The sequence below is a fragment of the Hyperoodon ampullatus genome (genome assembly GCF_949752795.1).
Source record: "Hyperoodon ampullatus genome assembly, chromosome: 2".
Lineage (NCBI taxonomy): Eukaryota > Metazoa > Chordata > Mammalia > Artiodactyla > Ziphiidae > Hyperoodon > Hyperoodon ampullatus.
The window spans coordinates 108,693,377-108,714,456 of NC_136915.1; the positions used below are offsets into that span (position 1 = coordinate 108,693,377).

General features: G+C 38.3%; 1 protein-coding gene across 1 annotated transcript in view; it reads right to left on the reverse strand.

Annotated features, from left to right (window-relative positions):
- The window catches only part of RNF115 (ring finger protein 115), a gene marked incomplete at its 3' end in the record, with an annotated part of 59,084 nt that overhangs the window by 20,101 nt on the left and 17,903 nt on the right, over positions 1-21,080 (reverse strand). Inside the window, exons 2-4 of the mRNA XM_079698686.1 lie at positions 19,513-19,571; positions 15,783-15,825; positions 7,441-7,652 (exon numbers count right to left, since the gene is read on the reverse strand). Coding sequence (XP_079554812.1) covers positions 7,441-7,652; positions 15,783-15,825; positions 19,513-19,571 — 314 coding nt within the window. The remainder of the gene's footprint in view (positions 1-7,440; positions 7,653-15,782; positions 15,826-19,512; positions 19,572-21,080) is intronic.

Sequence of the window (21,080 nt, forward strand, 5' to 3'; positions counted from 1 at the left end):
CAAGACTAATGATACTGAAGGTGGGTCAATAGAAAATATCCAAAATGAAGTACAGAGAAAAAAAGAATTTAAAATATGGAAAGATAGATTCTCACAGACATACAAAAATATATAAACAAGAAGGAGTGTTCCTATAGTTTATAATGATGAAAGAAGAAAATCTAAAAGCTCTCCAGTGTTCATCATTAGGGAATTGTCTAAATTAATTACCATACATTCGTAAGATGGAATTCTATTCGTGTGTTTAAATGCAACAGATCTGGCAGGTCTATAAGTAATGACATGGAAAGTTCGACAAAATATCCTGCTATGTGAAGAAAATTAGATAATAATGATATCTAATTAGATATTGTCCCTACTCCCATGGAGCAGTGAGAAAAAACTACAACAGGTATAAACGGGTACATAAATTGGATTTTTTATTTTCCATATAAACACAGCAAAATCCATTTTTACACATCTCTCTAATGGTTGGCTATTTTCTTCCTAAGTGCGTGCTTAGAATGAAAATGTAATATCTGGCATTTTCTGATCCTACAGCAGGAAGTAGTCTCTACTTAAGTGGAAAAAAAAAAAACCAAACAAACAGCTAATGATATACAGTCAATAATGTTTACACAGATAATACTGCGAAGTTTCTTTTCACAGAACATCTAAATAAGTGTAACAGAAGGACCCTATGGGGCCTTCCTGGGACAGACCCCACCATGTCCTCTGCCTGTCTCTTGTCTCTAGAAAAACTTTAGAATAAAATTAATCAGAGAAATGGGAAAATACAGAAGCAAAGGAAAGCAGTCAAACAAAACCAAACAGTAGTTTAGTTGTTAAACAAAGTCAAGGACCTTTAGTTCCTCTTCAAGGTCTACAGATAATATTCTGAGCCATAGCTTTTGAGCTGTTTTGCAGATACTGAAACCCATACCAGGTGGAAGAAGTTAACTACATGATGACCAGACTGTAGCCATGACATAAGCTGCTCCATCTTAACAATTCTGAGAACTGGCCTCAAGGAAATGGGAATAAACCAACCCTGGAACTGAAGATGAACTGTACTTAAAACAATCAAGATGATGCTGATCAGATCACCGCATGACCAACTGCAAGATGACTGCTGGAGCTGACTGTGATGTTCTGCACATAGCCCCCTCCCTCTGCCTATACACCCCTGAAACTCCCCTTTCAAAGCTCTTGCCCCCTGATCAGAAGCAGAGGAGTTGACCTTTGGACACAAGTCTGCCTTCTCCCCAGGTTGCCAGCCTCCTAAATAAAGCAAACTTTCCTTTCCTACCAACACTGGTCTCTCAAATATTGGCTTTTGAAAGGCAAGCAGCTGAACCTGAGTTTGGTAACACAGGTAAAAAAAACAGGTAGGTCCATTTAAAGAAAACATTAAATAATAATAATGATGATGACAGAGAGGGGAAAATTCATCAATACAGTACCTGAATGACTAAAATGCAGAAACCACTGATTTAGAGCCAAAATCACTGAGTTCATGACATCCACAAAAAAGGGGTCGGGGAGGGGCGCCCATGGTTAATATATTTTACAAGCAATAGGATTAAAGTCTTCAGAAGATTGCTATAACATTGTTTAATATAAAATAATGAAATAACATGCCACTTATTCTATTAGCTGAAGTAGCTAATAAAATAGCTAATTAGCAGACACTGACAGGCTGACCCCAAATCCATTCTCAACAGCTTTCTCCCTTGCCACCTCCTACTACAAAGGACAGAAAAGCTAAATCCATGCTCTCCTAGCTTTCTTTACAGCTGGGTGTGGGGAGCATGTGACAAAGTGCCCAGGGAATAGAATTTTCTAGGCAGGAAGTGAAGAGGTGGAAGTGGAGCAGTGAAAAAGATTTTCCTTTCCTTCAAAATATGGGACAAATAAACTGGTGCTATTCCTTTCCCTTTTCTTCCTGCCTGAAGTCCTAAGGCAGTAAGCATGAGGGAAAGACCAAGAGAATCACAGAGATCCAACCCTAACATGGTTGACACACTGAACTAATTTGCTGTGACCTACCTACAGACTTGTTACATGTAAGAAAAAAAAAAGCTTGTTTGAGCCATCATTAAGTCAGGTTATTTGTTGCTTGCATGTTACTAAGGTAATATGATTATCAGTAAAGGACATGTGAGAAAAGGAAGCTCATGTCTTTCTCCCACTCTTACTATCAGTTAAAGAGACAGTGTAGTAGCAGAACAGACCACAATTTCCTACGGTATAAAGAGGCAAAGCAACCAAGGAGAACTGATCCAAGCTAATATCTTCACATTGATATTTTATTAGTCTGGCAAGGAATTTTTGAGCAAAACAGTTTAAAATTTGAACCCTGTCTTCTTTAACTGTACATGACCCAGCTCAACGGCTCTGTGAGAAGAGTGTATACAGCCTAGTGCCTAAAAAATCCTAGGCATTTGGTAAATGTTAGTCACCTTCATCTCTATTAGATTGCAGACAGGATATATGGCTGCCTAACAGCATTCATATTGTTTTTAAGCATTCATACAGTAGAACTGACAAATTAGGGTAAATCTCCCTGTTCTTATTTGACAACTAAAAAAAAATCTTCTTGAAAGATTTTATTTCCATTAAAGGAAACGCAGCAGAAGCTCCATTTGTCCAACTGGCAAGAAATTATCAGCTAATAATCAGAGAAACACAAGATGATCACTTTACTTAGATGTCCCAACTCTCTTATTAATTTAAGGGCTGTGAACAAGGGCTGCTACCTAAAATGCTTAGATCCAATTTCTCCGGCCAAACTGAGATTATTTGATCATCAAAATGAATAATGATTAAAACAAAATGCATGAGTCTGGGCTAAAATAAGTAAGTAGACAGATAAGGTAGGGCAGGGAGAGAGAAAAAAAATTTTTTAACAACAGATTGTCTAATAGCTGTAGAAAGAATCAAATAAATAGAAAATCATTATTGTATAGCCATTATAGTAATAATTCAGGCAAGAATCATCAGTGGAGTCTAATATCATTAGGTAAAAAACTATTAAAGAACCAGATATTTACTCAATCTCCGAGTATCACCTCAGATTATATATTAATTTCAAAAGAGAAAGGGCACCTTTATAAGAAAAATTTGGCAGGCACTGCCTTAACCAAATGGTCAGACTTAACATCACCCATGATGGGTCAAGCTGACATCATGTGCACCCTCTGTTGTGATACACCGAGAAGGATACATCATTTATTTTGTATTCTTGCTCAGGTATTTAATCTGAATGAAGAAACAACCAGACAAATCCAAATTAATGGACATCTTGCAAAAACCCCAAAAAACATGTCTTGACTCTTAAAACTAAGGAAGGTCATGTGTGGGTTTTCCAGCTGGCAGCACGAACTAGACCCCCAGCCATGAGCAAGCATTAACCACCAGACATGTAAGCAAATAAGCCTGCAAATTCCAGTCAAGTCTTAAGCTTTAAGTCTTCTAGCTGTGGTCCCAGACATCATACAGCCAAGACAAACTATTTCCCCATACCCTATCCAAATTACTGACCCAAAGAAACTGACAGAGAATACATGATTATTACTGTTTTAAGTCACCAAGTTTTAGAGTAATTTGTTATGCAATAATAGATAACTAACAGAGGCTCTAATAAGGCAAAATCTCAATTTTCCTCAATAATACCTACCTCATAGGGTTACTGGGAACATTAAATGGGCTAATGAATGTCAAGACTGGCACAGTATGTATTCTTCAGGAATGCTACCTAGTATTAAAATAACTTCAATTTGTGTAGTTAGAAGTATGCATAGAAGAATGCATAAGGTGCTTTGGGGAAGCACAAAAGAAGAGCGTTTAATACAGTCCTGGCGGTCATGGGAGGCTTCCTAAATTCAGTGAAGGACTGATTAATTGGGTTAAAAAAGCAGTAGAGGTACTTCTGCCAGAGAAAACAGATTAAGAAAACAAATAGAAGCATGAAACAGTATGGCATATGTAGAAAACTACAAGTTTCGTATTGGTAGAATAAAAAAAAGCAAGAAGTGACCAGAAACAAGGCTACAGGGGTCGGGAGAGTTTAAAACCTCTACATAAAGGGCCTTGTATATGAAGTTATAGACCCCATGACAACGGATTTTAAGGCAGGAAGTGATACAGATCTGAAAATTGAGGCAGATAATCCTGCAAGGGTAATATGCGAGTAAATTTAAGAATGATAAAGTTGGGCTTCCCTGGTGGCACAGTGGTTGAGAATCCGCCTGCCGATGCAGGGGACATGGGTTTGTGCCCCGGTCTGGGAAGATCCCACATGCCGCAGAGCGGCTAGGCCCGTGAGCCATGGCCGCTGAGCCTGTGCGTCCGGAGCCTGTGCTCCGCAACGGGAGAGGCCACAACAGTGAGAGGCCCGCGTACCGCAAAAAAAAAAAAAAAAAAAAAAAAGATAAAGCTTTGAAGGAGGCTAAAGCAATAGTGCAGGCAAACAAGATGTAGATATGAACTAGGGGGAAAATGGTTGGACAAAATGGGAGTTGAGAAATAGGAAAAAAAAATCAGAAAGACTTAATGTTTGATTGGATGTGTATATGAGTTGGATGAGACAAAGAAAAGATTCTAGATTAATGCCGAGGTAGAGAGTGGTACTTCCAATCAAAATCAGAAATAAAGAAAAAGGATCAGGTCTGGAAGAAAAGAGTTTGGCTTCCATTTTTGTGAGTGTGTAGTACCTATGGAACATCCAAATAGAAATGTCTAAGAAGAGGTTATACATTCGAATCTTAAATTAGGGAGAAAGGTCAAAAAGAAATATAGATTTGAGAGTGTTTGTATACAGGTAAATATTAGAACTGTGAGAGAACCTAATAATGGCCAGAAAACGCTTACAGAGCAGTATTCTCAACCAGAGACAATTTTGCTCCCCCAGGGGAACATCTGGCAATATCTGGAGACATTTTTGGTTGTCATAACTTTGGGGGAGGGGGGGTTGGTTACTGCATGTAGTAGGTAGAGGCCAGGGATGCTGCTAAACATCCTACAACATACAGGAGAGCCCTACAGAACAAAATTATCCAACCAAAATGTCAATAGTCCCGAAGTTAAGAAACCTTGCTGAAGGGTAAGAAGAAAACCCCTTAGAAAAACAAATATCTAGAAATACTATCCACAAGAAGGAGAAGTCAGAAAATAGGTAAGTCAAGAAAATATACTATCATGGAAGTCACAGAAGTAGAGAATTTCTAGAGGGAAGAAAAAGACCAAAAATATTGAATTCAGTGAATTGGACCCATACAATAAAAATTTTAAAGTATCCACTGGGTATGTAACCAGAATAGAAGGTCACCAGGGATTTTAGTGAAAAAAGGGCCAGACTATAGTAGCAGAAGCATAATAAGAGATGAGAAAGTACACAAAATAAACATAGGCTCCCCTTAAGAAATCTTATTCAAAGGGGAAGGAAATAAGGTTAGGCAGTAACTAAAGCAGTGGTTCTCAACACTGGCTACAATCAGAATAACCGAAGGAGCTTTTAAAAATTACAAATGCTTGGACCTCACCCAGAATAATTAAATCAGAATCCTTGGGGGTAGGGCCCAGGTATCTGTATTCTAAAAAATATCCTCAGTGACACTAATGTATAGACAAAATTGAAAACCACAGAGCTAAAGGAGGAGGGAGGGGTATAAGGGGACGGGACAGGGAGCAGTAAAGGGGGAAAAGAGAACAGGGAGAAGAAAATGAATGAAACAAAATCCCAAAAGAAATAGGTACATGGGCTGATGGAGTTGCTTTGAAAAAAGAAAAGATACCTCATCTCAGGAGACTGGAAGGAAAAATAAATACTGATGTCAAAGAAGTTGGGCACAGGGATTTGGGGAGTTCATGCCTAAAGTCCTAATTTTTATAATGAAAAATACAAATAAGCTGCTGAGAATCATCTACTAGATAGGAAATTCGGAGACTGAAATGTAGTGAACATTCAAAATATTTGCAGAGGGAAATGCAAATTAAAAGCACTGACAGTTTAATGGAGATTAAATGCCCTTTACCAGCTGCAGGGACACCAATGGGCACATTAATATGATTTTCCTCCAGCAGTACTTATCCATTGCCAAGTAAAGGAGCATGGAAAAGTGGACCACAGCACTGACTGGCAAGAGAAAAAGCACAGGATGTAAAAGTTTAGATGAACTGTAGTTGAGGAGTTCAACAATAGGGTCCAAGCCAGGTAGTAAAGGGAAAGTAATATAGATACAGTTTAATTGGAACAGGAAATGATAGATTTAACTCTGAGCACCATAAGTTATTAAAAGTCTAAGATATCATTGGCTTTTGTCGTAGACAATCCCATTAAATCAGACTTCCCATATCCCATAATTGTCCTAAGAAAGACTGTCTGCAACTAACTTTGAAATTTACAAAATATAAGACGAACTAATGGACAAATCAATGGATAGATATGTGATAATGTAAGTATAGTAAAATATTAATAGTAAAATCTAGGTGTGTGGAGGGGAGGGGAGTGAAGACTCTAGAACAGCAGTGTCCAATAGGACTTTCTGAGATGATGGAAATGTTTATAACCTGTGCTGTGAAATATGGTGTCTACTCGATATCTGTGGCTACTGAGCCCTTGAAAAGTGGCAAGTGTGACTGAGGAATTTTGAGTCTTTTTAACTTTTAATTAATTTAAATTGATATAACCACATGTGGCTAGCAGCTGCTATCTCAGTGCAGCACAAGATGCATATATCCCTGGGTTCAAGTCCTAGATTCACCATTGATCCAAGTTACCTTACTTCTCTGAGTCTTAGTTTATTCTTATATAAAATGAGAATAGCAACAATACCTACCATTTTATATGGATTAAATGAGATAAGCAGAAAAAGCATGAAGCACAATCCTATGCATACAGCAAACACTTTAGAAAAATTAGTGTTTATTATTCCTACTAAATGGGATCCATGAGATCAAGTACCAACATCTGTTTTGCTCACCATTATATCCCCAGTATCCAGTACAAGTGTCCCAGCATAAAAGACACTCACTAAATATTTGTTGCATGAATGTTTTACAGAAGACTCTATATCATTATTAAATTTCATATTAAGTCCATTGCTCTAATCTACTGAGGTCTTTTTGAATCCTAATGTCATCCAATATATCTGCTACCCCTTTCAGTATCTTCTGAAGTTTTGACAAACATACCACTGATATATTAATCTGAAATATTAATAAAAATATTAACCAGAGACCTATATCATTAGTTTTATCATCCTTCAGTTTATCATCATCAGTAAACTATACTAGTTGAGTATAGACACTCAATTTAGCTTCATTTTCATTCTGTATACATATCCCCATCTTGTCCACAAAGGTAATAAGTATGAAAACCTTATAAAGATTAGATTATGTCAATATGTCCTTCATTGAAACTACCCTTTAAAAGAACTTAAATAACAACTTTGCACTCACCTTTCAAAAGCAGGGGATCTATCAGGACGAGTACTTCCTCGAGATCTGTATCTTTGAGTCACTGACAGCCGTGGCGGCCGACTTGGTCCCCAGAAGTCAGTGTGAGTTTGGTGACCCCTCTCATTGGCTCTATTATCTTGGTCCAGTAGACTGCTACTCAGAAAGGGTCTAAAATCTTGGAAAAACATCGTGGGGTCCAAATGGTCCCAGAACTAGTAAAAACCAGAAATAAACCACATGTTACTGGTTTTAAGAAAAGGAGAAAGAGGAAATAGGAAGAAGAAATACTGAAAAAAGAGAGGATTAACTTTTAACACTTCAAAATTCAGCAGTTCTGAATTAAAGAAATGTATGCTTCTCCAATTCCATGGAGGAGAGAAGTCTTTTAAGTATATGCACAGGGGGAAAAATTTATATACCAAGAAACTATTTCCTTCATATAGAAACAAGCCAGGACTTCCCTGGTGGTGCAGTGGTTAAGAATCCGCCTGCAAACGCAGAGGACACGGGTTCAAGCCCTGCTCCAGGAAGATCCCACATGTCACGGAGCAACTAAGCCCAGGAGCCACAACTACTGGGCCTGCACTCTAGAGCCCGCGAGCCACAACTACTGAGCCCACGTGCTGCAACTACTGAAGCCCGTGGGCTTAGAGCCCGTGCGCTTAGAGCCCATGCTGCGCAACAAGAGAAGCCACCGCAATGAGAAGCCCGCGCACTGCAACGAAGAGTAGCAGCCACTCACCGCAACTAGATAAAGCCCACAACGCATCAGTGAAGACCCAACACTGCCAAAAATAAATAAATTAATTTAAAAACAAAAAAAGGAAACAAGCCAATGTCTGGACCTTAACACTGAGCTCAGATCCACATGCCTCTGACCAGTTTCCCATACTAAAAATAAAAACTTGAGCCAAAGGTGATCATGAACTTCTGTCCTAAGCATAGTCAACCATCTAGATCAACATTACAACCTTGTGTTTTGTAACAATGACATCCACATTTCCACCATAGAATAAAGTAAGATTGAATAAAATGGATGTATTTATACACTTGTAAAAAAAGGCAGCATCACCACAAAGTGAAGACAGGTGTCTATAAAATACTTATAGAAGGTTCATCAGAAAGCTGTGGCAAAGCTGTGACAAAGCAGTGTAAGAATGCCTGATAAGACCATTCTATTGTACATACTTTTTACTAAAAGGGTCTTGGTGGGGGGAGCGTTTGTTGGGTTTGGCCAAGGAATCACTAAACAAAGACTAAATGGAAAAAAAACAAATTACCTCTGAAATAATTTAAATTTTATTTAACTTTATCCATCCGCCTGTTGACAGGCATTTGGGTTGTTTCTAATTCTTTATTATTACAAATAGTTGCTATGAACAATTATGTACATATCTTAGAGGAGGGGAATGGCTGAATCATATGGCTGATGTATTTTTATCTCTTTTAAAAAACAGCTAGCCTGTTTTCTAAAGTGGTTGTACCATTTTTACATTCAATTTCAGTTGCTCCATAGCCTCACCAAAAGTTAACACGGTCAGTCTTAAATTTTAACCATGCTGTAAAGTGGTATCATTTTGGTGGTTCTTTTTTTTTGGCCATGCCACGCGGCATGTGGGATATTAGTTCCCCAACCAGGGACTGAACCCATGCCCTCTGCAGTGGAAGCAGAGTCCTAACCACTGGACCGCCAAAGAATTCCCTCATTGTGGTTTTAATTTGCATTTCCCTAATGACTAATGATGTTGAGCATTGTTTTTTTTTGGCCATCTATATATCTTCTTTGGTGAAGCAGACTGTTCAAATCTTTTGCCATTTTCTGAAACTGGGTTGTTTGCTCATTATTCCATTTTAAAAGGTCCCTACATAGCCTGGATACAAGCTTTTTTTTTTTAATAAATTTATTTATTTATTTATTCATTTTATTTTTGGCTGCATTGGGTCTCTAGAAAATAAATTTATTTGTTCAATAAATTAAGGAAAATTAGAATAGTTTTTTAAAAAGAAGAAGAAGAATTAGAATGACTACCAGGAGCAGTGGATATTGAAAGAAAAATAAAAACAGTGCTCATCCTCAAATCAGCTCAGGGATGCCTGGAATATAAGGATCAAAAATAAATGGAAATTAAGAGGTTTATAATATGCTGGCTGGGAAAGAAAGGACTCTCAAAACAAATCTCAAGACTATGGATGAGGGGCTTCCCTGGTGGCATGGTGGTTGAGAATCCGCCTGCCAATGCAGGGCACCCGGGTTCAAGACCTGGTCCAGGAAGATCCCTCAGGCCGCAAAGCAACTAAGCCCGTGCGCCACAACTACGGAGCCTATGCACTAGAGCCCACAAGCCACAACTACTGAGCCCACGTGCCACAACTACTGAAGCCCGCACACACCTAGAGCCCATGCTCTGCAACAAGAAGCCACCGCAATGAGAAGCCCGCACACCACCACCAAGAGTAGCCTCCGCTCGCAGCCACTAGAGAAAGCCCACGCACAGCAACGAAGACCCAACGCAGCCAAAAATAAATAAAATAAATAATTTTTTTTACAAAAGACTATGGGTGACTATGGCAAATTCCTAAGTTTTATAAAAATAGAGTATTCAAATGTCATTCACAAAGAAAAAAATACGATGTCCAATGCCCACCCACCCCCCAAAATGTAAACACTCTGCCATAAACAATCTTTTGAAAGGCACCTTTTCCCAAATGAGTTTAAATTTAGAGGCTATGGACTCTGGTCAACTGGCAGTCACTGAACAAAAAACTGGCAAGGCTGACACCAAGACTGTTTTCTGTTTCACTCTTCTTCCTTCAGCTACCATTGAGTTTGTGTTATGGTCTTTGCTTGGCAACAGTATTACTGGTGTGAACTTAGTCATGAATGACATAAACATAGTTCTTCTTTGAACAACTGTTGAAGAGCTCAGGAGTTTTACTTGATATTTCCAAATGGACTGGATGTGAAGTAGGCAGCACTGTGAAATGAGCTATTTTAACCCTTCATACTAAAAAGTGAGACAGATGAAAGATTTGGTTGAGTTAATTCAACCTTTAAGATCCCATCCAGGCTGCAGCTGCTCAAAGAACCCAAACTCTACCTGGCATTTGAGTACAAGCCCTCTGGCTGAGACTGGGAAGAACAGCAAACAGATAAAGGATGATTTACTTGGTAAAGGAAAGTTAAAGGTTTGAAATCTTTAACTTCTTTTCACTAGGCTTAATCATTTAAAAGGGAGGAATCAGAGCTTTCATGTTCACCTCTGACCTCTTCATTCATTCCTCATTACTCTTCCCTACCAGAGGAGTGATGCATCTGCTTGGTGAGTGGCAAAAGTCTAACATTTGCTAATTCGCATTTCTCCAATGGATGGAGTTCATTTATAAGGAGGCTGCACAAAAGCAAAAGAAGTGGTTCTGAGTATTTGTGCCTGCTCAGCAGCCTCTAATTCTCAAGTGGGTCATCCTATGCAGACTTAGGATGTCCATTTGGCCACAGATCAACTGTGCTCTCCAATTTGGCTGAATAAAAACTAAATCTTTATTTCCATCTGCCTGGCATCTATGTTTTATTTCTCAGTATGTTCTACATGCTCAGATGGAGGGAAGAGGTATGATCAACTATCAACCATCACATATAACCAGACAGGTTTTTTTTTTTAATTTTTTATTTATTTATTCATTTATTTATGGCTGTGTTGGCTCTTCGTTTCTGTGTGAGGGCTTTCTCTAGTTGCGGCAAGTGGGGGCCACTCCTCATCGCGGTGCGTGGGCCTCTCACTATCGCGGCCTCTCGTTGCGGAGCACAGGCTCCAGACGCGCAGGCTCAGTATTTGTGGCTCACGGGGCCAGTTGCTCCGCGGCATGTGGGATCCTCCCAGACCAGGGCTCGAACCCGTGTCCCCTGCATTGGCAGGCAGATTCTCAACCACTGTGCCACCAGGGAAGCCCCCCAGACAGGTTTTAACACAGGATAACAGTTTAATATAGCACAGGCATGAAATAATATGAAGTCATAAAATATATAATTCTTATAACTATGAAGAGATTATAAGAAAAAAGATTTATAACATAATCCTAAGTAAATTTTAAAAATCAGAAATGCAATACAGTATATCCTATGATTACATCTGAAAAGTTATGAAGCATGAATGTGAGAAACGGAAAGTATTAAAAATAAACAAACAAACAAATAAAGCAAAAATAAGGTAATGAGAATATGGAAGATTTTTCATTTTAAAAAAATCTTCTTAATGTTGTTACAATATTTTTCAGTATCTATGCCTCAAGACAAAACCTGAAAGGAAATGTACGGAGAAAGGGGGCTCTTAGAATAGTGGGACTCCAGATGCTTTTTAATACCTTTTTTATTGCCCATTGTAATGCTGCATATGTAGCAAAACAAACTTCATTTAAATAAATATAAATCAGACTGCTCAGAGTACCCTGCCTTCTTGTACACCTGGGAGTTCTTTTTCTAGAAAGCCACCTACCTTATTTTCTGCTAATCTGAGGCAGCAGCTACAGCCAGCCGCTCTTGCACTGAAGTGATAAAACTGAGGTAAGTTGAGACCTTCCGATCAGATGTCTCACTGGCACCAGGTCATGGTCAGAAGCTTTCAAGTAGTCAATGAAACCCCTCAGATAGCCATGGGCTCCATTCCCCAGGTTATCAACAGGAACCTCAGTATAGCTATGTCCTCTCTCTCTACAAACTGCTAGCAACATTTCTAGATTCACTCTCCACTGACCCTCACACATTACTCATAGTTCCCATTTAACTGGCAACCCTCCTCCATACTCATCCACCCTCCCTATCTCCCCCACCCCAGACCCAATACAGAAAAAAAAATCAATACCAATTATATTAGAAATTTTGCTTGGACTAAGCCTCTTCTGATATATCTAGTATTTTAAGAATTCAGCTATTAGTAAATGCTAATTAAGAAAATAACCTCTTCATTGTACAAGCAACTCTGGCTGAAGAAAAACAGAGCAGGGCTTCCCTGGTGGCGCAGTGGTTGGGAGTCCATCTGCCGATGCAGGGGACACGGGTTCATGCCCCAGTCTGGGAAGATCCCACATGCCGGCGGAGCGGCTGGGCCCGTGAGCCATGGCTGCTGAGCCTGCGTGTCCGGAGCCTGTGCTCCGCAACGGGAGAGGCCACAACAGTGAGAGGCCCGTGTACCGCAAAAAAAAAAAAAAAAAACAGAGCAAAATTGAGCATAAGCCTTTGCTGAAATTACCAACTGAAATATAGAAAAGAAAAATAGCTTTCGTTTCCACACATAATTTTCTTTTTATTTATTTGTTTGTTTGTTTGTTTATTTATGGCTGCATTGGGTCTTCATTGCTGCACATGGACTTTTTCTAGTTGCGGCGAGCGGGGGCTACTCTTCGTTGCAGTGCGCGGGCTTTCTTATTGCGGTAGCTTCTCTTGTTGCAGAGCACGGGCTCTAGGTGCGCGGGCTTCAGTAGTTGTGGCACATGGACTCAGCAGTTATGGCTTACGGGCTCTAGAGCGCAGGCTTAGTAGTTGTGGTGCACGGGCTTAGCTGCTCTGCAGCATGTGGGATCTTCCTGGACCAGGGCTCGAACCCGTGTCCCCTGCATTGGCAGGCGGATTCTTAACCACTGTGCCACCAGTAAAGCCCTCTCCACACATAATTTTCTTTCTAAGTTTTTCCTCCAGGGACATGGGTGTAAGACCTTATGGCCTATGAATACTATCTTGAGATAGCATTTCTCACCTCTTTGCTTATCTAAATTCCACCTACCCTTCAAGGCTCTAGTACTTGAAGCCTTGTTTTACCTTCTCCATGAAGGAGTTTTTCCTTCTCCATGAAGTCTTAATAATGGCTAAAATTTATTAAGCACTCACTATATGTCAGGGACACTGGCCCACACACCTGGCATGTATCAACTCACCTAATCCTCATGACAACCCTCTGAGGTAGGTATTATTATCTTCCCCAACTTATAAAGGAGAACACAGAGGCACAGAGAAATTCTAAGTAATTTTGCCCAAGTTACCTAGTCAGTAAGCAGTAGACCCAGGGTTTAAACTCAGGCAGTCTGGATCCGTGCATATCACTATGTCATTTGACCTCTTTCCTAAAGATTTTAGTCTTCCCAAAGACTGCAGCCCACCTAATCTCTCCCTTCTACTGTACTTGTTACATCCCCATAATAAGTTTATTATACTCTCTGTACACACTTGTTTTCATATCTGTTTCATATGTTTGCACTTGTTCCCCAACTAAATTATAAGTTCCTTGCTGGCAAGGCAACCGTAACATTTGCTTCTTGCCCCTACTTCTAGCAGAGTGCTGGAAGTGCACTAAACATATACTTCTTAGATGATTTTTTAAATCCCTGACAACTCCCACAGTATTAAAAGATAAGACATTTTTTTTCTATTTTTTAAGTGCAAAATATCGTTTAAAAAGGAGAAAACTGAAATATTCAGGCATGATGACAAGGGAAAACTGGGCATAATCATGCCCTTGCTACAAACCCTTAAGAACATGAAGTCACAGGCTATGACTAAGCAAAATTACTTCAAAACCTGAAGGATAACTTATGCAGTCAGTGTCAGATTTAGCATTACTAAAGTTAGGAAACTGACTATAGATATTTATTTTTCTTCTGAATGCATCTCCTCCTAGTGAGTCATATCTATAAAACTGACAGACCAATGTATTTCCATCTCCTAAAAGAGAACTAACACTTAAGGAAAATCAGATGAAGTCTCTTCTGCATATGCATAACCAGTAAGTGAAAATCTGTGTAATCAGGAATAGCACACACAAGGAAAAAAATTACTGAAACCGGAAAGGCTTCCAGGCCTGGCTAGCAGAATCAATTTTAAGTAATGTTTTTCCATCCACCAAAATGAGAAAGTGGGAGTTCAAAGACATAATCTGTCAACCCATGTACCAAGGCAGTTCAGAGTTAAGCAAAAAGCTGAACACTGGATATTAAGAAGTACCACAGACCATAAGTAAAAGAAAATACCTTAATAAAACAGGACTGTTACCCAAACATTTCATTAAGTTTCTTGACTATAAATCTAACAACAGAAAAATCTGGGGAGCTGGGAATTCCCTGGCGGTCCAGTGGTTAGGACTTGGCGTTTTCACTGCCAGGGCCCAGGTTCAATCCCTGGTCGAGGAACTAAGATCCGGCAAGCTGAGCAGAGAGTTCAAAAAAAATTTTTTTTAAACCTGGGAGCTACAGGTCTTAAGATAATTTTCAGAGGATAAAGGAGAGAAGCTTAGGGTTTTATGGGCTTCTTATTGAATACGAGTTTTCAAATACACTGCAAATACAGTTTTAATTTACACACAAATAACTACCAAAAAGTTTTGCTAGTTCTTCAGGTACTTGAACTATCTCCAAAAAAGGCTAATGTGATCCTGAAACACAAAGAAATTCTGATTATGGGATTTAAGTTTTTTTTTCTTTTAGCATCTGTTAGCTTTCTAGAGCTAACCAAGCTGTGCGGCAACAGGAGCAAAAGCAAACCAGTGATTCTTGTAGGCAGAGCTGGTCTGTCCCTTGTGAGGTAACAGCCTCTAAATGCTTATAAACAAAGAGTACTTAAGGCCACTTAAAATTGTACACTTAAATTGTACACTTAAAAATGGTTAAAATGGTCCCAAAAAACCAGATTTTAAGTCAATGGATTAAATGAAAAAGAAAATTACTGCGTTTAATTTAAAATGGTATTCAAGGATACAGATTAATGCCTTATTTTCAAATCCTAGCTAAGATTATTTTTCCCAAAAAATATGGATGCCGCATTATATAAAGAACTGGAAATTAACTGTAGGTCCCACCTTGAGACCTGGAAGGCAAGCAAATATCTTATCCTTAATCTGGCCCTGAAATTCCAATTACAAACTACCACATTCATTAAAGGTAATCTCTAGAAACCAGTACCTCTGTGTAAAATCATAGACTGTGCCTCATTGTGACTTCAATTACAACTCATCCTGGCCTGTTCTTTCCTTGACTGTCAGACCACTAAGAGTCTGCAACACTGTTATTTAAAAAACAACATAAGCTTTTTATTCTCACACCGTATACAAAATATAGAAGCAGAAAACAGATCTGAAAACACCACCAGGTTTCAAATATAGCACAGCTCTCTCCTAATCAAAGGTTTACTAAAAGTAACCTGCCAAAGCCCCAACTACTGAACACAAATCTTTCTAAGACTACTCTTGCCCATATTTTTCTTATACATTCTGATGTTTTGCTGCACTGGGAAGTGAAAATCTGTCATGGTTTTAACACCCACCCACTATCTAAAGAATCCATACAGCCAAAGGAAAACTTACCTCTGCAAAATGTGTCGATGTGCTGCTGCCACCACCTAAAAAACTGAAGAGAAAAAGCAATGAGTAGTGATTCTATTCCCAGGAACAAGCTTCCCTCCTGGAAGCTAAATACAGAATGGTACAATGAGAGCAAATCCCAATAAGGAAAAATAACTCATCCCAACATGACACTCTCAAAGGAAATTATGAAGAACTGGCATGTGGATTAATCTATGAAAAATATTATAACAAACTACAAAATCAAGGGTAAGCCAAATGAAAAATTGGGGAGAGGGCTTCCCTGGTGGTGCAGTGGTTAAGAATCTGCCTGCCAATGCAGGGAACACAGGTTCGAGCCCTGGTCCAGGAAGATCCCACATGCCGCAGAACAACTAAGCCTGTGTGCCACAACTACCGAGCCTGCGCTCTAGAGCCCGCGAGCCACAACTACTGAAGCCTGCATGCCACAACTACTGAAGCCTGCGTGCGCCTAGAGCCTATGCTCTGCAACAAGAGAAGACACTGAAATGAGAAGCCTGCACACCACAATGAAGAGTAGCTGCCGCTCGCTGCAACTAGAGAAAGCCCGCACACGGCAACGAAGACCCAACACAGCCAAAAATCAATAAATAAAATAAATAAATTTTTTTAAAAATTGGGGAGAGAGACTATCACAAAGAAGGAAGAAGGATCCACAGCCAGCAATGCAACTCAAATCTGAACAAAGGAAGAAAAACATCTATTCTCAGAAGCTAAGAAATAAAACAAGATTCTCAAAATAATATTTCATTAAAAAACCATTTAACCACCAGATGAACACAACATTTGAAACTATCGGGAATGATTAAATGTAGTAATGCAAGGGGTCTGGTACTATATTTAGCACCTTACAAAAGGGCTCAATAAATATTTTTTCTTCTTCTGATAGCTTATCCTATTCTATGATTATCCTACCCACCCTTCAGGGCCCATCCTCCATTAAGTCTTTTCTAAACTCACCAACCAAACAAGACTCCTCCACACCCCTCTGCACTGACTTTGATTCTAAATTCAACCTTGTATTATAAATATCTAGAATTTGCCTCATCCATTTCTACTCGTTCCCCTCCTTTCATAAACATAAATTCAGAGGGTAAAGACTGTATTTTATTAACACCACAGATATATGTGTTTAGTATGTATCAGCCATTATACAGAGCACTCACCACTTCTGAAAACCCTCTTTACCACATCCTATATCGATAACTGGAAAGTAAAAGTTGTTGAATTGATATCACATGTATAAACCTATTCCCAAAGACTGGGGGGAAATATTTGATCCCACTGTCCCCATGAAATCTGCAAAGAAGAGAGGAAACTGGCTCACACACTCTGGCGGAAACGGGATGGAAAGTATCAAAGAACTGCTGGATATCACTTTTACTTCAAGAGACACACACAAGTGCACCAAAGTACACACACTAGCACACAAGCATGCACACACTCACCCCAATGAAATAAAGTCCACAAACTATTATAAATAGCTTTCACTTTCAGAATTACAATACCAATCCAGGCATTGCACTCAGCTCATTGAGGAAACAAACACACTCCAGTTAGTCTGGAAGCAAAAGTGAAAAAACGAGTCTAATGCCATTCTCTACGTCATCATTCTCAGGCCTTATTCTCTAATTAGAAACCATTTAACAACTGTATTTGCTTCAGAAGTTAAAACATCTTTTGTAAAAAACACTTCAAATGTAGAACAAGCCCAAAAGTACCAGGACATCCATGCTAAATAAATAATTGAACTACCACTATGTATCCATTTTATTACTCAAGTCTAGATAGGCTTCCAGGGCTTTTTCCTGACTTTACCATATAGTTTCAAGAATTCAAACATCTTTGGGAATTAAAGCTATGAACTCTATCTTTTGGGGTTCTTCTCCCCCTGAAACTCCCTCAGCATTCCCTTTCCTTAAAATTCCTTTGCATTTTAAGAATGATAAGGCTAATCATAGAGAAGGGATAATAACCACCACATCGTTCTGAGAAATGTTACAAAGCTTAAGAAAACTTACAAGATGCCCCTCTAGCTGAATGTCTAATAGCAAATGGAACCCATTATCCAATATTTACATAAGGACTTGCTCTCATTAATTTTTACCATCCACTACTTACTACTATAATTGCTAAGTATTCAAATAAGCAAATGTTTATGAACTTTATAGAAGGGAATACCACGCTACCTCTAAGACTGATTCTAAGATGAATATTTCTTCAACTATTTAAAACACTGATATTTCAAAAGACATAATCTTTGCATTTGAGTATCTGGTACCAACAGCACCTGTACAGGACAACCTTTGACTTACAAAGGCACAAAGAAAAGAATTAAGTCAAATGAGAGCAGGATCCATAGAATTCATAGTTCCCCGCTAGAAAAGATTCATCCTGCAGTTACTCACAAACCTCATTTATAACCATACTTTGTATACAGGGCTAAAGAAACCAGGATTAGTATTTAAAAACTTTGAAAAAATCACCCCGCAACAACCAATATGCTCTTCATTCAATGCATGCAGAGCATACCTGCTTGAAATAAGTATTAGATGCAATTATAATAGCACAAATAAAAAGCTATCCCAAGTTAGCATGCCAGCCACACAAAATTGCTAATTTTGCTATCAAGCTAATCTTTATAGATTTAGAATTGGTATTGCTATTTAAAACCAAGATTATTATATCAACACTTAAGTGTCTGTACCAAACTAGATCCCATGCCATATGTTGCCTTAGAAGCTCCAGTTCATTTATACATATATAATCACTGATCATTAATAAAGTTAAACTAATTGTACATACTGTAAAATGTGTAGTTTTTCCTGGTTGTGGAAGGGACCTTCAACTTTATATTCTGCCAACAGCAACAGTAAAGGAATTATTTACTGCCATTAAAATCCCCAAAGTCATCCCAAGATTAAAAGAAGCTTCAGATTACAGATTCTTTTTACCCAGTCAGTATTTCTTCAATTGTCCAACCAATGTTTAACCAGATAGCCACAAAAGAACAAACGTGTTATTACATTTACCCCAAAAAGGCCCTCCTATCAACACTATTCTACTTTTTGTTAAGCTTTCATAGTTTTAATCATATTAACCAAGAAGCAATACTTAACACTGTCACTTTCAGAAATAATGTCCCCTTTTTATAGGCTTTATACCATTAGTAAAAGCAACAAGAGCCAATTTCAAGCATTACCAACACACTGATATTACAGTGGCAAGATGGCATAAGTTTGACTGCAATAATCCTAATAAGGACAAGGGACCCAAGGCTTCTGCAAGAATAACAACTCAGTTTCCCTGGCTACAACAGCCTGTTTATCTTACTAGATATTTGTCAGAAGTCACTCACCAGCCCACCAAAGAGGTATAACAGCAATTTACCTTCAGGCCACAGAGTGGTCACTAAAAACCAACCAATAATCCAAGAGAACCCCAAACTCTTAGAAAATATATGAAAACTTACCAGATTTACTATGATATGGATACAGAGGTTTCCAAGGAATGTCACAGTAGATCTCATCACACCCACTATCACATCATTTTCCAAATTTTCCCATTTTTCTTCCCCTTCGCTCTGCCACTTTTCTTCTCTCTCTCAATAGAGTATGTTATAAAACAAATTCCCTTCTATTCATTCAGTTGATGCTGAGAAAAATAATTTTGATAACAGAATGCCTGATTTATTCATGAGCTTGTACAATACCTGGAATCATCTGTCATTTCTTCAATAAAGCCTGATTCACATCTGGGACAAATATATTCCTATAAAAGAAAGGAAGACAAATAAAAGTCGTTCATCAGAAAGCTAAGTATATAGTTTCAGAATAATATGCAGTACACAAGCTGATGCTGTGAAATGTTGTATGTACTTGCTGACTCCCAGGACAGTTTTTTCTGTTATACTCTGGCAAATAAAGAATTCCATGAGATGTCTACAGAATGGCTTCACAAGCAGTTCCCACTGAGAACTAAAAGAAGAATGTCAAAGGTTTTTATTTTTTTTTAACTGGAATGAATTCATTATCTAATTTTCTATTCAAATCTACTGAAAAAGTTCCACTACATATATCAGAGCAGTAGAAGATTATAATATTCATGGGTACAGAAATTGCTTTTTTTTTTTTTTACTATGTACATACAGGAGACATAAACTGAATCACAGAATAAATCAATTTGTAGACTAGGAATTTACAGTGAAGTTTTACAATATTTCTGATCTGCTTTTTGATTATCAGTGGTTCCAAATAAAACTTAGTATTCTCAGGTATTCTATAGAAATGATAATTTAAATAACCAGAACAATCCCATTAGATCAGCTTCTATTTCCTTAACTACCATGAATCTTTCTTTTAAATAAGTAAATATTTCTTTTAAATATCAAGCTTTGGGGCTGATAAGAAAGAATATAATTTAGAGACTGCCTTACCATAGTTTTTTAAAAGTATATTTTAATTACCTATTAAAATAGATCTGGGAAAGACATTTTCAACTATTTTCTTGCTCTCTATATTTTCTAAACCTGAACGTTTGTCTTATCAGAAGGAAATGTAAGCTGTATTTGCCTACTCAAACAAAGACAGTCAGAATGGTAACTCAAATATTCAAATGTTTTCTTAAAAGAGATATAAAGAAAAAAGACCAATCCCTTCTGTCAAGATTAGTTTGGTGAGGAGACAGTCAATGCAAGAAACAGTAAAATTTAATAAAAGACTTTCTTTAATCAGTGCACACTGGGAATATAAACAAATACCGAAGTCTGCCTGAGGGAATCAGGGAAGGCTTTATCTGAAACATAGACTTAAAACAGTACTCTGTTTGCTCAATAAAAAAGGAAATTATGGGTTAATAACTGTAACAAGAGAATATAGCATGCATGGAGGTTGGAGGGGAATGGTATGATGAGTATGAATAGGCAGGCTGGAACCAGACTGTGGAAAACTTCAGATTACCATGAACTTTACCCTGTGGATTAGAAATCTCTCAACCTTTTCTCTCCTCTATACACGTGAAAGACAAGAATCACTCATAATGGCCATACTGTGAACTACTCCAGAAATGAAATAATCTGGAGACAACATGAATGCCTGAGCCCTTCCCTCTACTCCTTCATCCCCCACCCTCCCAGGCAGCAGTAACTACGTTCCTTTCTCTCCCACTAAGAAAGTTTATCTGAAAGGAAGTGAGATTGACTTTAGAAGGCTAACCTTAAATCTATTCTAAAGTAAAAAGAAAAAAATATCAATTACAAAATGTGATTTGTCACCATCCCAG